The sequence below is a fragment of the Frankliniella occidentalis genome, unplaced genomic scaffold (genome assembly GCF_000697945.3).
Source record: "Frankliniella occidentalis isolate FOCC.00 unplaced genomic scaffold, Focc_3.1 Scaffold1, whole genome shotgun sequence".
NCBI lineage: Eukaryota > Metazoa > Arthropoda > Insecta > Thysanoptera > Thripidae > Frankliniella > Frankliniella occidentalis.
Window position 1 is genome coordinate 1402667 of NW_026267131.1, and position 15039 is coordinate 1417705.

The 15039-nt window shown below is 40.7% G+C and overlaps 3 protein-coding genes across 10 annotated transcripts in view; 1 reads left to right on the forward strand and 2 right to left on the reverse strand.

Annotated features, from left to right (window-relative positions):
• Positions 1 to 83: 83 nt before the first annotated feature.
• Positions 84 to 6418, forward strand: LOC113213556 (transmembrane protein adipocyte-associated 1 homolog). The gene is made up of 9 exons (XM_026432673.2): positions 84 to 316; positions 793 to 910; positions 1000 to 1132; positions 1219 to 1381; positions 1465 to 1661; positions 1744 to 1804; positions 1882 to 2065; positions 2162 to 2291; positions 2366 to 6418. The coding sequence occupies exons 2-9, from the start codon at positions 810 to 812 to the stop codon at positions 2531 to 2533; spliced, it is 1137 nt and encodes a 378-aa protein (XP_026288458.1). The 5' UTR covers positions 84 to 316; positions 793 to 809; the 3' UTR covers positions 2534 to 6418.
• A 69-nt stretch (positions 6419 to 6487) lies between these two features.
• LOC113213554 (nicalin-1) lies at positions 6488 to 10521 on the reverse strand. Its single transcript, XM_026432671.2, has 12 exons — positions 10204 to 10521; positions 9741 to 9934; positions 9496 to 9643; positions 9306 to 9400; positions 9100 to 9183; positions 8812 to 9018; positions 8478 to 8735; positions 8055 to 8204; positions 7848 to 7969; positions 7663 to 7761; positions 7488 to 7566; positions 6488 to 7407 (listed from the first exon to the last, which is right to left on the reverse strand). The coding sequence occupies exons 1-12, from the start codon at positions 10376 to 10378 to the stop codon at positions 7342 to 7344; spliced, it is 1677 nt and encodes a 558-aa protein (XP_026288456.1). The 5' UTR covers positions 10379 to 10521; the 3' UTR covers positions 6488 to 7341.
• A 197-nt stretch (positions 10522 to 10718) lies between these two features.
• LOC113213447 (gonadotropin-releasing hormone II receptor-like) overlaps positions 10719 to 15039 on the reverse strand; it is a 113795-nt gene continuing 109474 nt past the window's right edge. For 5 of the 8 annotated variants that reach the window (XM_052275734.1, XM_052275685.1, XM_052275776.1 and 2 more), the window contains 3 exons: positions 14330 to 14533; positions 13416 to 13470; positions 10719 to 12955 (listed from right to left, as the gene is read on the reverse strand). In XM_052275734.1, coding sequence (XP_052131694.1) covers positions 12513 to 12955; positions 13416 to 13470; positions 14330 to 14533 — 702 coding nt within the window. In that variant the 3' untranslated portion in view covers positions 10719 to 12512. The remainder of the gene's footprint in view (positions 12956 to 13415; positions 13471 to 14329; positions 14534 to 15039) is intronic. The other 3 variants (XM_052275861.1, XM_052275822.1, XM_052275907.1) reach the window with 3 other exon arrangements.

Below are 15039 nucleotides of genomic sequence, written 5' to 3' on the forward strand. Positions count from 1 at the left end.
TTTACACGGGTGCCTGCCGACGAGTGAAAGGCTTACTTTAAACATTTACTTTGGAAATAAGATAGTATCATTGTCGATCAGAGTACAATTACACTCGGAGTGAAAGTCTTGGGTTGGGGGGGATCTCCAAGGTGTTGATCGGGGTATCAAGAGGGCCGTTGAAAACCCAGCTTTGTATATTTTTCTTTGCCTTGGCAATTTTTTTTCTTGATACAGATGGGACATCTTTGAGAAAATATCAGTGTTTTTGATGGTGGTATTATGAATGAGTTAAAAACAATTCTAACATCTACGTGACGTGCGTTTTATGGAACAGGTACGTTATTTGTATGATCCCAAGATCAGAAAGCAGACGACGTTTCATCAAACACTCACTTGACAAATCTAGCTTTTCTTCGAAAACTACTGTAACACAACAAAGAAATGTCTCATCGTGCTTTTCGAATGAGGTTGAACTTTAATACACATGTGAACAGTCAACTTGCTACGGTGGCTATGGTTAGCTCTCAAGGATATGATTTTTCTCAAGTGGTAGGGAATGCAGATGGTAAAAGAACCTACATTGAAATTTGTCTCGTGATTTTGTTTAGATGCAAGGTTTTAGACTCACTATTTTCTTCACCTTCCCCAATTCACTGATTCACCAATCAAAGATAAACATCCTTTCAAACAAAACTGAATGACCAACAGGCTGTGACTGACAGCACTCCACATTGCAAAACACCTAATTTGTCCTTGTATCATTTCTTAGAGTGTTCATTCAAACTTCATTTACTGGAGTTTTTATTGTAGGTTGGGCCTCTGTGACAATGGCTGATAGTTCGGTTTCAGCTGAAGCTATGGTGCGGACATCCTCCAGTTCCGATCCATTTTGCAAAAGAATTCTCTATGAAGAAATAGCCTTTTCGAGGTCAGAGAACTCTACTGTTTTACATGTGAAAAGTTTTTATGTGTTGAAAGGGAGCTAACTGTCGTTCTGTCATTTTTTTCTTCATTTAGGGTTCGTATTTGGGATCTTGCAATATTAATACCAAATGTTCTGTTTCTTGTATTCCTTGGTATTCGATTTAATAGAGCCATTCTCAAGCTTAGAGCAACCTCTAGCCCTATTTTTCTGACATTCTATGGTTTGGTAAGCACATTTTTTTTTGATAAAACTATCCTGTTACAGTATATTATTAAGTGCTCTCTCTGAACAGTTTGTATTTATTTCTCTAGGTTATTGCGAACATTGTCATCAGTGTAATCAGATGCTGTGTGTCAATGACTGTAAATGCGGCTACAGTAAGTGGAGAGTATGCTGATAAAATACTTTGGATTTCTGTGCGATTCTTTCTTCTGGCTACTGAAATGAGTGTAGTGGTCTTTGGACTAGCATTTGGTAACTGTTTCTTTCTATAACTTTTTTTAATCAATTTATCTTAAAAGTTCCACTATTTCTAATACTTAAATTCCTTATTGCAGGTCATCTTGACAGTCGTAGCAGTATCCGCCATGTATTACTAGTTACTTCCTTTATTTCGTTAGGATTTTCCATCTCTCAAGCTGTTCTTGAAATGATGTCACCTGATGAGCATTTCCATGTTGATTCAAAAGATTATAACCTTTTTGGTCATGGGGGCATGTTGTTCTGGTTTGCCAGTTCAATTGTGTTCACATTTGTACGTTCAAGAACATGAAATTAAGATCACTTTATCGTGTTCTTTATTAGATGCGTAATATTCCTTGTGTTTCCTATTTCAGATCTACATGTGCATTTTAATTCTACCCTGGACTAAACTTCGGGATCGACTAGCATTGCCCAGTATGTATTCAAAAGTCACATTAGAGTCAGATTTAATGTTAATAGACTTTATAGTTAACTCAATGTTTATTTTCCAGCGAAGCGCTCCTTCTATACCTACATCTTTTTGCTTTGTTTACTGAATGGCATGCAGTCATTGGGCTCGGGATTATTATTGTATGAGTTATATGCTGGTTTGTGTATTGTGGATGTTACAACATATGCATATTTTACTCTTCTGACACCACTTGTGTACTATGCATTTTTGAGTGAATTTTTTGGGTAAGACTTCTTTTTTTATAGGCTTATAGAAAACAATCGAAGTTACAGGATACTTATTGGTACTATTATTTTGGATTTTGTTTTGTTTTATTTCAGAGTTTCCCAACCAAGTATTATGTTTTCATACAAAGCTCAAGTTGATGACCATATGGAAGACGATACTGTCTCTTTACCTCATCAACAAAGTTTCTCATCTTTAAAAACAGACTCAGATTACATATACCAAGTAAGTTGAATCAAGTGTTTTATTTGTCTGTCTTCCTCACTATCTTTCTGTATAATAAATTTGTTTGTTTCCAGAACAATAGTGTATACAACAGTACCCAACTTGATGCTAATACTCCTATTAACCCTTTGTATGCTGCATCCTTACAAAGCCCTGATTCCATAACTGGTTACAGCATCGATAGTTGTCAAAGTTTAGATGTTGGGCCAATATCTTCAGGATATCAACGAACAAATATGTAGAGTACATTTTATTGAGTTGCAGGGATGCTTTCAGCTCATTCTAAGACTTGGAAAGGGGTTTAAGATTTTATATAGTCTGTGGCCAAGTAGCTGAAGATTCTCAGAGAATCATTAGGAAGTGGCCCAAAGGCGCTCAGCAAATGACTCTGAGCTCTGTGCTTGATGTCATGTCTAGTCTCAACCTTAACTTTTGTTAAGAGTTCAAAAAAAAAAAAAAAAAATTAAAAAAAGATTCTCCTTTAGGCTTTCCAGCAGGTACACAGGCATAGTGAAAGGTATTGTTAACCCTTTTGATTTTTCTATGAAGGCATTGGTGTAACAATATTAATTTTTTGAAGAGGTGATTTAGAGCAACAATACGAAATTGTACTGTAGACTTTGGTCTGTTGTACATGGCATATAATGTCTTAACTCACTAATAGAAAGCTTGCTGTGATCTCTTTTCTGAGATGTGTGATATGTTGTAAATGATCTGTGTGTTTTAAGTAGTTCATAATGGAGTCTTGTACATTGTTACCTGAAGTTTGTCTTATTTTTGTGCAGAAAGATATATTTCATCTTTTTAAATTCTATTTTTTTTTTTTCACCAAAATTTGTGAAGTATCCTTACTAGAAATGGATTACAAAATGACTTTGAAACGATTTTGCAGTTGTCATCCCCAGTGTTGTCTTGATGTCAGAGCGACTCTTACAATGTTATTTCGGCATCTCAACAGTATGTTCAAACTGTAATTTATCACTAGGCCTCTATGGATTGACATTAAATACCCTCAGCTGCACAATGTCGTCTTTGAAGGGTTAACAACCTGACATACTCTTTTCGATATTTTCCTGCTTTAATTGAAACTAAAAAAAGATGGCAACACTCATGACAAAGATTTTGGTCTGTTAAACTGGCTTTTGTCCTAAAACTTAAACAAAAACCTCCCTTAGCTAATTTATATATATATATTGATATTGATTGGGCATTTCTGTAAGACTGGAATTTTTACTGGGATTTATGCTCCTTATACATAATATAGGATTGTAGATGATTACTACTGTGTATTTCTTTTCTAAAAGCCTGTCATCTTTCTTTTTTTGTTAAGCTTGCTACATAAACAATTTTTGTTTTATTTTCCATTGAGATTGTTTCATGTCATTAGAATTACTTACTTTCCCTAAAATTTATCACTTTTGAACTGCTTTAATATAGTGGTTTTATTGTTCTGTTTTTTTAACACCACTATTAAGTTAATTAATTCTTTTACCATAGATTAGTAGGTACAGTTTTATTTACTGCTATAGTTCTAGGTTTACCATTTAAGTGGTGACTGGTTGTTTGGATTTTTGCACCCTGGAGCTCAAGGTATCTAAGCACCACAGTCCTGGATTGACATAGCATAAAGAAACCTGCAGTCGGAGTGAAGGTCTTATTGGAGTCCTGTATATGTAATTTGAACATTGTTTTTTTCACAATTTTTCTAACTGCATTCCTCATTTAGTCCAGCAGTATTTTCTGTATCTACCGTAATCTTAAGTTGAAGTTGTGAAAAAGCTCCACCTATGTTGCATACGCACACTCAAATTGACATTTAAAAAAAAATTAATCTACATGGCTCAGGGGAGGAGTAGCAGGTCATGCTAACTCTTTTTTTTCAGAAAAGTACTTTTTTCAGATGGTTTTTTATTAGTTTACTTTCCTCACACAAATGGAAACGATTAGAGCTGTAGGTATAAATCTATTTTGGTGCTTTATTAGCATCATCTTCAAACTGAATGCTTCATGCTGTATTGCATCCAGCTGTACTGAATGTTTCAAATTATTTGAAGCTGCCTTTTGTAAGTCAATGTGAATCTGCACTGATTCCGTCCTTAGGTCCTAATGATGGATTTTTTGAGATTGACGGTTGCAGTGCTTTCTGAAACTCATAAATATAGTTCTTTGTAAACAGTCTCTAAGAATGAGGGGCCAAAATGTTCTACTGAAAGTATGACTTTAGTAATCATTTGCAATATGGTAAAAGACACCTTGTTCTTCTTGACTAATTAAAGTGCTTGCTATGTCATTTACTATATTAATTATAATTAATCTATTCTGTAAATTTGAGTCAATTCTTGGCCACCTTCTCTTCACGCAAGTATTTAACCATTGTCCTGTAGTTAATAATCAAAAATAATCAAACTGAAATTTTAATTTTGCAACTACAATGCACTGACTGCATTCTTGATTATGTTTGAAGCTTTCAATTGTTTGCTACAATTCATCATTTGAATAAGCCTGACAGGTGACTGACATTCCTCTATATACAAGAACAGTAAATAAATATCTTGTTTATGAGTTACCGAAGTTATTTGTTAAATTTGGATCTTAGGCTCATATAAGTGTACCTTACAATTTTATGCATACCTATTTTAATCCTTATGACTGTTTTCCATTTTCCCAATTGCTGTTTGACTTAATGGTGAAGTCTTACTTTTTGTCTTTGAATTACTGTGATAATTACTGTCATTTCTACCAACTCATAGGGTTCCCTTCCTCTTCTTTCCCTGAACCTTTATATTTTAAAACATGCTGGTGCTTTTTGAGTTTTGATTATGAAAACATTGTGGAGGGAAAATGTAGTCTCTAGCTGGTATTTGCTGTTTGAAATGCATAGTTGCACTAGTAGGACTGAATCTTCCTAAAGTCAAAGTTCATTATGTTATCCTAGAAATTTTGATGTCATCTGGGGCCCAGCCTAAAAATAAAATTGTATCCTGCCTACTTAGTGTAATGTCACATTATTCCCAGAATTATTTGTATTCATTGAATACATGTAGATCACTCATATAAAAGTTTGCCCTATTTATGACAGGTGAACTTCTATTACAAGTACATATATATTTTTAAATAGCTCTAAGTACTTAATTGTAATGTTTTAAAATTCTGTGAAAGGCCGTATATGAAGAGGATTTGACAAGCTCTAAAGTTTAAAGTTACGCGTGTGAGCCATGTTACTACATACTTTCAATGTTTAATTGAGGAATAATTACCTTTTTTAAACACACTGTGATACCCTCTGAAGATTAACATTCTGCTTCCTCTAGACCCTTTGTATAAAGGCTAACAAACATTTCTTTTTATTCTGTCATTCAAAAATTTTGTGATATAATGTACTACATGCTCAACTGGTTGGAAAGAGAATTACTTTGTCTAGTGACTGTAATGCAGTATGGCTTTAGGATGTTTTTTGTATTTGGCCTTTCAACTCTTTATTTTTATAGGTACATCATCTTTGTATTGTATTGTGATATTTAATTTTAATTTTAGTTGCCCTTGCAGACAGCCCCTTTTCAGTCCAAAGTTTGTTCCTGATGGAACAATGGTAACTACTTACTCAGAAGGACAATGAATGAGCTACCTTGCTGGAAGAACATCACAAGGAGCCTCACAAACCTTGAGCTGTTGCTGTTGCACTCAAACAACAATTGCAATTGCACCCTGAAAACTGCATTTTCAAATTTTCAATGTTTGCATAATTTTTTTGAGCATTGAACTTGTTCTGTGTAAACTCTGCAAGATGTTCATGCATACAGCAGCAAAACTGATCAACAGTTAAAGGTTGGTTTAGCTCCTCATTAATGTTCTTGCTTAGGTTCCTCACACCAGCTCATTGTTCTTACTCACATTCCTGCACTGTGTTGTTCTATTTTGTGAAATAGAGAAATTCTACTCTTGCCTTATTGCCAAATATTTTCATCATGTTAAGTACCTACCATAATGTATTTACAGGAATCAGGTGTTTGAGCTGTTAAGCATTATGTATTTTACCTTTGGTCTAGCTTGTGCTTTAGAGTTATTTTTTGTTGTGATTTTTATTGCTAATTTACTTTTGGTGGAAACATTAAACACTCGTATTTATATGTTGTATCACATGTTCACCTCTTCTTCCAATGTTTGCACGATGATCAGCTCAAAAGATGACAAACTAATAATAGGCACTGAACACATTTATTTTCAAAATGGATTTACATTGAGGGTGATTTTTCAGAGAAAAAACACATGTAGCACATAAACCATGATACCACTTAAACTATGCAGAGGTAAAAAGAAACAGAACGACAGTACTTTGACACAGGTACAAGGAGTGATAATTAGTATGCAAATCCTTATGAAATCATAAAGGGTGAGAGAGTGGCACCATCAGTGGAAGAGATCATGATCTCATCTAAATTAAAATATCAACCCTTGCCATACCTTCTATTCGACTAGAGACATTTTAACTTAACATGCATTTCTTGTTTACACAGTAAAAAACAGGCTGAAAATATAGGAAAAGGATCTAAGTTTGAAGCCTTAGCTCTCCGTTTCTAAGACAAAGAACAAATAAAAGCTGAAATAGAAGTTGAATTTAACTGGACCCATTTAGTATACTATTAGATAGTTTAACCCTCAATTAGAGTATTATGAAAATTGGACTAAATACTCCACAAAACACTGCAAAATATCAAAAAAATTCTGCTGTATCTTCCAATAAGTTAACAACTGTTGCTTATCATCGATGTCTTGAAATAAGAGGATGAAAGTAATGAAGAAAAGATATGGAATGAAGACCTCTTGAGATATGATCATTTCAGATCCTTCCCATAGTTTGTATTGAAGCATTAAATTCTGTCACAACAATAGACATTGTGAGCAATCTTGTAGCATTTGAGCCCCACAGAGAAAACATCATTTTATGTCGTGGTGCTTTTTCCTATAAGAGCTAGGTGCACTTGACTTGGAACATATAAGCACACATATATTACAAGATAAGGGGCCCAAGCATGATGGCAGGGCAAACAATTTAATCAGACTTATTTTTTCGCACTCCTACAATTGATGCTGACAGTGAGTAAATTGAAGAGAAATTCTGGAAACAAAGACACATACATATTTTAGTGAGGATATTTTAAATTTGTAAATGAAATGAACATTTAGTATCATACATACTTGGAGGACCAGGTATATAATGAGGAGATATGCAACAATTGCAAAGGTTAAGATGAGGTCAAATATGGCAGGCTTCACACTGAAAAAAAAAAAAGAAAGAAAAGGAGAGGGATCACATTATATTATCAATATAAAATATCAAAACTTAATGAAGAAAGATATGATAAGATCTTACCTATATACATTGACAATAGTTCTGACCGGATCATAGAAAGCAACCTCGGGGTCACGTCTATCAGGGACCATGTAAGTTACTTTGACACCCTTGAGATATCTGGAAAATAAAACCATTCCATTTTGATTACTTGTGGAAATGATGTAGCTAACATTTGCAAAATCCAAATCTGAATTTATGCTTACTTCGTCAGAGCATCTTTCAGTGCTCCTACCACCTGGTGGTTCTTGTGTGATACAACATGAGTAGCTCGGGTCATACTTGCTAGATAGTCAATCCACATTTGAAGGGAGTTTTCATCAACACCCTGAGGAGAAAAATTATAAAATAATTAGAGTAGTTTAAGTTTTTGAGATTAACCATTATGTTTATCCATATGATCTTTTACCTACCAACTGATCACTAAAGATTTTCCCTGAATTTAAGGCAAATATATGCTTTCCCAATGCCTCAGCAACAACCCGTGTATTACGAGCAAGACTTGATATATCAAGCTGATCCTTTGTATCTAAAATGGAGCTCCGGGCGAAGTCTTTGTGGCTCTGAAAGTACCAATAGTTAGGTTTGTAGTACATTGAACATTTCTTTGTTTAAAATAAAGTATGTTTCAGAAAATATGAAAGCGACCTCCCCCTGGGGATACCACCCCGTACCCTACCCGCCCTCTACACCCCCCACTGAAGGCGGCGACTTCAGCCTCTTCGCTGCAGGCATGGTTTGGGCAACAAAAGCAGCAAAAAGTGGAGGGGGAGGGCGACTTCAATCATCTTTTAAAAATGTACAGTCCCTATAAGTGAAGTATGATAAATTGTTACCTTAACAGTTGACAATGTTGCAGCAGGTAGTCTCTTCATGCTAAATCTTTCATGTTCCCAAGCTAGTGTTTCCTCGGCTAGATTAATCTTCTTGTGATTGAGCACAACAGCAGTTGTTGGTTCTTCTTGCTCAGCTGCAGTGTTCAAAGATTTTACTAAGCGATCTCCAACACTTCCTTCCTTTGGTGGTTTTGAGACATGGTAATAGATGGGTCCGGAACCAGCAATAGAGTCCAAGCAAAGAACGTAAGTACTATCCTGCGGGGAAAATTGCCAACAATGTTACAAATTTGTTTTAATTTCATATCCATAACTTTTGCATTTGCACACACACCTGAGGTAGAGCATTTTCACCATCAACTTGATCTTCAAGCCATTTCTTACTGCCCTGATAATTCATTTTACCCCCTCCAGTTAAAAGAAAGACCAAGTTGTACCGGGGGTGTGTACGGGTGTCAGAATAGAGTGATGACATAAGTCGTGCTAATTCCAAAAGCATTGCCACACCAGCAGCATTTGAATTGGCTCCATAAGATTCTCCCTGAAAAAGAACCAAAGTGTTATCAACACAAGTTAACTTGTCTTAAACGATTCTGTGCTTTCAAAAGCAAGATTTTCATACAGGAATCACAGCAAAACTGTCATAATGCGCTGTGACAACAACAGTTGGTAATTTGTCTTCATGGCCATTTCCAACCAGTTTTCCCTGCAAAGTAGAAAAAGGCTCAAATATAACACTATCCAAATAAAATTATAGGTCACATTTAACAAAAATGCAATAAATACAAATGTTGATGTAATATAAATGATTGTTGACTTATTACTTACATGAATATTGGCTATACTTATTTCAGAACGCACTGAAGGGTGGCCTGCTCCAACAACAATCTGGTATCCATTTGCTGAGATCTGATTGATCATTGCTGTAAAACCAAACAAAAGAGTAAGAGAGTAGCAATATAAGAATGCTGCCAAAGAGGGCAAACACCCAAAAGATATAAATACTTATAAAATTTACCCTCAGCAGCAGTTCCCTTTTGGTTTGAGGCTGGAGATATCTCGTCAATATCCTCCAAAATAGATTGAACCTCAGGCGTCCAGTGTGAAAAATATACTGGAATTTGGGTCTCTTGCTGCATCATAGCTGATTCCAAGGAAAGAATGTGCTGGAAGCAATAATAAAAGATAAGAAAATTATCATCATCACACAAGACAAAACAAAAGTAAAACTGTCAGAAACTGCTGAAACTCAAAGACCGTTACCTGCTTGGCAGTGTCTGATAATTTTGCCATTTCTTCTTGTTTTGGCAAAATCACAAGGAGTGCCCCAGCTCGAGTGCGTATGTCTCGATACAGATCCACAGTCAAATCTTCTATACGAGCTAAGACACAGTGACGTGAAGAAGACCAGCTACTCAAGCCTCTCCCATCCAAGCTTACAATAGAAGATCGGCAACCTGATGGAGCAAAAGATAAAATGACATAGATTGTTTAAAAGCAGGATGAAAACTTTATTTGACAAATTTATTCACTTAAAAGATAAATTGAAATTCACAAAGCACACGGATGACGCAGAAAATAACACATGGAAAGAGTTTTATGAAATTGAGGACAACATCTAATAAGCAGTTTAGTCAGCTGACGGAGAGTGCCCTAACCTTAAAAACTTGGTCACAGATTTCAATGAAAGCTGACTGAAATATTTAAGTACCATGCTGAGACGTACCGTGAGGAACACCGTGTAAGTCATACTGCTGCATTCTAAAAGCTGGAAACTCCTGAGCTCCTGCCACGGGGTTTACCGGTGAGATGATGATCATAAGGGGCAAGGCGATCAGCAAATAATACGGCACAACCATCTTAAATGCGTCGAGAATCTCGTCCGCGTTGCCGAATAACATTTTCGACAATTGCGGCGAGCGTTGGCTCGCTTTGGAATCTCTGTGCTACCAGGCAAAGGGGAAACTTTAATGTAATTAGAGCCAGAAGACCGACATGAAAAGCGGTCTGCTACGGGGTGAATCGTCTGCGTGTGTATGTGTGCGTGTGTGTGTGTTTAGCACATAATCATATTCGTATTGCGGTTGGCGGAAGTATGGCGAATTTCCTATTACGTCTCACAAGTGTAACAGGGCGATGAGATCGGTGCCGCTATATTTGAAACAACTCGCGTCACTGTTCGTTGGGTAGGATACTCGTATGTTTACGAGAAATAAATAAACAGAAGGTGCAAAACACATAGAGAGTATTTGTTTTAGGTTTATATTTTTAATCACAGTCGGTTAGGAATGAAGAGAAGAATGTCCATCTTCAGTAAACATGATAAGTGCTGAGAGATAATTCACAACCTACAGGCACATAAAAAATAAAAACATTTTAAAATTGGTGCCACCCTCAAAATTTAAAAGAAAATTTTCTTCTTAATATATGCATGTACGAATATTGGAATGCATGCAATAAAGGTTTTATTTGAGTGTGTCACATTATAAAGATTTTTAGAACTAACATACAATTTGAGATCTCTTATGACAGTTGGTACTGATTATTAAGTACTACATCAAGTGCAGGAAATATGTATGATTGCGCTGACAACTTAAATGAGCCCTTTTCCCACTCCCACTCCCTGGCATACAGACCCCACATACATAGTATTGAAGGGTATGTCTGAGATGAGTTAATCAGAAATTCAACTGTGGTGCCAGATCATTTTTGTTTTTGTGTGTGCTACTTTTCATAGATGATACACTTTTTAGTCATTTTAAATGAAGGATAGGATCACACTTGACTTTTTAAACATTATAAATCTAATTTTTTAAAAAGGTAAACGAGTGCGGGATGAAGAGTGTTGTAAATTTTTACCACCAATGACTGCCTGTTAAACTATCAGAGAAAATATAAGAGAATGGCAAAAGGAGAACGTTTTCCTCACAATTACTTGATTGACCTCTCATGACCCACGGGGTTACAATATTTTCACATGTGAGGTCACTGGTGCTGACAAAAAACGTCACAGTGATGACGATTTTGGGACAAAAACGTTTTCCCAGGGGGAGCAGATTGCCAATGACTGCTTATGACTAGCACTTTAACAGAATATACTTCATCTGGGACAAGTTTAGTAAATAAGGAATGTAGTTCAAAGACTGTACGAAACACACTTTTCTAAGACTAAGACTAGACAAAAGTTGGTAGCTTCAATAACTAAACAGAGAATCTGTATGACAAAGTTGTCATCATTATCTTTGTGGAAACAATACAAGAAAATAAATTAAGAGAATTCCCATGTGAAAATAAATCTATAGAGTATACTTGAGTTCTTTATAAGTACTTCTTCCAAAAATGCTTTAGGGTACTGACAGGATGACAAAGCCAAGTTGCACTCGTACAGGAATAGAGAGAGAACTAGGACGGGTCCATAGATAAGCTTGCAGTTTGTTTGTTTTTTTCGTTTTTGTTTGAAACAATTATTCTATTTTCACAGATTGAGGCTGATAAAAGTGTCCCTACAAGCTTCTTTTTCGAATTAGATATCTCTGACAAGGGGAGACTCTCCGAGTAGACACCCCCATACTACTCTTACAACTATTGTCCACTTGGGCTGGCCAGCAGCCACCTGTCCACGTCCGCAGGAAGAATTCCGGCTTCAAGCTGCTGTCCACTCTCCACGCTAACATAACACGTTCCCGGACTCTTGCAGCCAACTTCTGCTGCTGTCTGCACACAGTGGACATGTGCATCACTGATGTCCGCTGTCCCGCAGCAGCAGCTGCTGGCTGTCCGCGCGGGCACAGCTGTCCCAGAGCCGCGGCCCGTTCACCATCACTTGAAATGCAGCTCGCTGTCCTCAAGCGCAGGTGACCGTAGCAGCCGCGGCTGCTGCCCCGCACCTGCCGTCCTCACACAGACGATATGTCACCTCACAGCTGACACGGCAGCTGACACGTCAGCTGCCCCGCTAGCCGCGGCACTGCAGCTGGCTGTCCTCACACGGACGTGCCCGCAGCCGCGGCGGCAGCTGCCCCGCACCTGCCGCCCTCACACGGACGATGTCACCTCAGCTGCCCCGCCAGCTGCCCCTCCAGCTCGGCCCGCTCCCTTGCCACGGCCACAGCCGTTACGTCTGGCACCGGCTGCGGCGCCCCGAGCGAGGCCCGAAGCGTTTCCCCGCAGCTCGAACATACGGCCCCCATAGAGGCCAGGGCCGGCGCCGGGCCCGGCGGGCATCCCGGCGGGCAGCCCAGGGGCGGCGCCGGCTCCGGAGGGGATGCCAGGAGCGCTGCTGCTCCGTTGGGAGAGGCGAAAGCGATCGTTCTCGGGGAAGCGGACCCGGGGCCCCCCTGCGGGCTCCGCGAAGGTAACCTGCACCGAGGAGACGGATCCGTCGCCGCCCTTGAGCCGCCCTTGAGCGCGCTCTTGAGCGTGAGCTTGCGGTCCGCCGTCGTGGGCGTCGCTGAGAGAGCAGACAGAGGAATCGACACCTGCAACAGACACGTCGGCGGTCAGGGGGGTTGGCGCTGACAAGGGTCGGCAGGAGCACCGGCATGCAGCGGCGCTCTGTCGCGGGCCAGAGAGTTTCCCTCACACTTGCAGTCCCCACGGCCCCCTCGCCCTCGCTCACCCCAAGCTACGGCACTGAAACAAGACCACTAAGCCTCAGGTCAGCCGACCACCCAGCAGCTCGGCAGAGCTCGGCAGCGCGCCGTCCGCCCAGGTCGCCGCCGCTACTGTCAAAACACACACAAGCCTACCCATCAACACAGGGGCGGTACATGCAAGCTTCGCAAGAGGGGGCGGGACAAGGACAACGATCTGCAGCGGGGTGGCGGTCAACTACCTACGAGCCCTCCCCTGCAAAGCAGAAAGAACACATCGTGGATTCCAGGGACCCGCGCAGAGAAGCGTTAATGGTTGTTGCCTGCGCAGCCCAGCCCGACTGACCTTGTCTGAGGCAGCTCGTGGAGTGCACCTCGCTCCACTCGGTGGTGCAGGAGACCTGCAATGCAACACGCAAACACCTGCAATAACGTACAGACATTTCCCCCACGACATATCTCCTCCGGGCCGCTCGAACTGTCGCGCTGTCGAGGATACAAAATCTACAAGCTGCGGCAGCACTTCTGAGCATTCAAGTCATCAAAAGAAACAAGTACTCTGCGTCCTGACTAGTAGCGCCTTCAGTACTACTCTACAAATTGACCCACGGCAGGCTCAGTTTTCAAACATTCATTTTAGGACGAAGTATATTTTTTGTGGGGTGGGAGAAACAAAAGTGTACTCTGAAATATTTACTGCCAAGAAAGTAATAGCAAGCAAGTAATAAGTAGAGAATATTTTGTTCAACTATTTTCTGGACTGTCCGTACTAACTTGGGTACGGCTGAGCATACACCTGTTTCCTGTAGGACTATAAGGGGTCCATAGCGGAGAACGCCTGCAACGCGCGGCATAGGCCAACCCGCCAAGCAGCTGTGTGGAGCCGGCGGCCCAGCAGCGCCTCGCCTACCTCATTCGCAAGAGGACAGTGGGCCGTGAAACGTTTATCATAACGTTTCCACACACTTTGAGTGAACGTTACGTTCACTGTGGGGGTACCCGGGGGTACCCGGAGGTACCTGAGTATATGCCACAGTGAACAAGTTCGGAGGTGCCACCTTTCACATTCCCTGTATATTTCCAGTACCCTAGCACGGACGTACAGGTACAGCGTGCATTCTCAATAACATAAATATCCCGCTCTCAAATAAAATGATCATTGACAAATAAACGAATAAACAATCTTTTTTTTTTCTTAACTCCCTCCAGGGCACCGGATTGGGCCACCACCAACGTTCACCACTCCCCGTCGGCGCCTACCTCGGAGCCCTGCGAGCCTCTGCTTCCCCGGTGACACAGGACGTGGGCGGCGTGCTCGGAGGAGGAGCCCGTCGAGGCGGCCGCGGGGCCCCCAAGGCCGGCCCCGCCCGCGCCGGCCCCGCCGTCGTCGTCGCGCTCGCGCCGCCAGCTCACAAGCCGAAGCACTCCCAAAGCGCGCAGGCGGGCGTTCTTGGGCCGCTGGCTCTGGAACAGAACAGGCGTCCGCTTAGACATGCACTGCGTATAGCACGGCGTTGCACGGCGTAGCACGGCGTAGCACTGCGCAGGCGGGCCCGGGCTCACATCGCCTACGACGCCACCCCGCCCACTCCCCGTCACCTCCGCCGTTACCACACTTGTAAAGTGTCCAACTTAACTGTCCAACACTTGCAAGTGTTCAACCCCCTCTGTTGAACACTTTAAAAGCCAACTATAGCGCTTGCGAACACTCACAAGTGCGCAACATCACAGTACTCGGCCCACCTACTCATTGGGCTCCTTCACCATACACACTCCACAGTTCTACCATACCCCGTCCTTTCTTCCATGGAAAGGGAGAGAGAGAGATAGAGAGGGCCCCTTTACTTTCTATGATGGTCTCAGAGATCCGACGACTAGCGGAGGCCCTCTCTTTTCATGCAGCTCTGACGGCAGGGCTGAAGGGCCCGCTTTGCCTCACCTCACCTCACCCCGCCCCACCCAACCTCGCC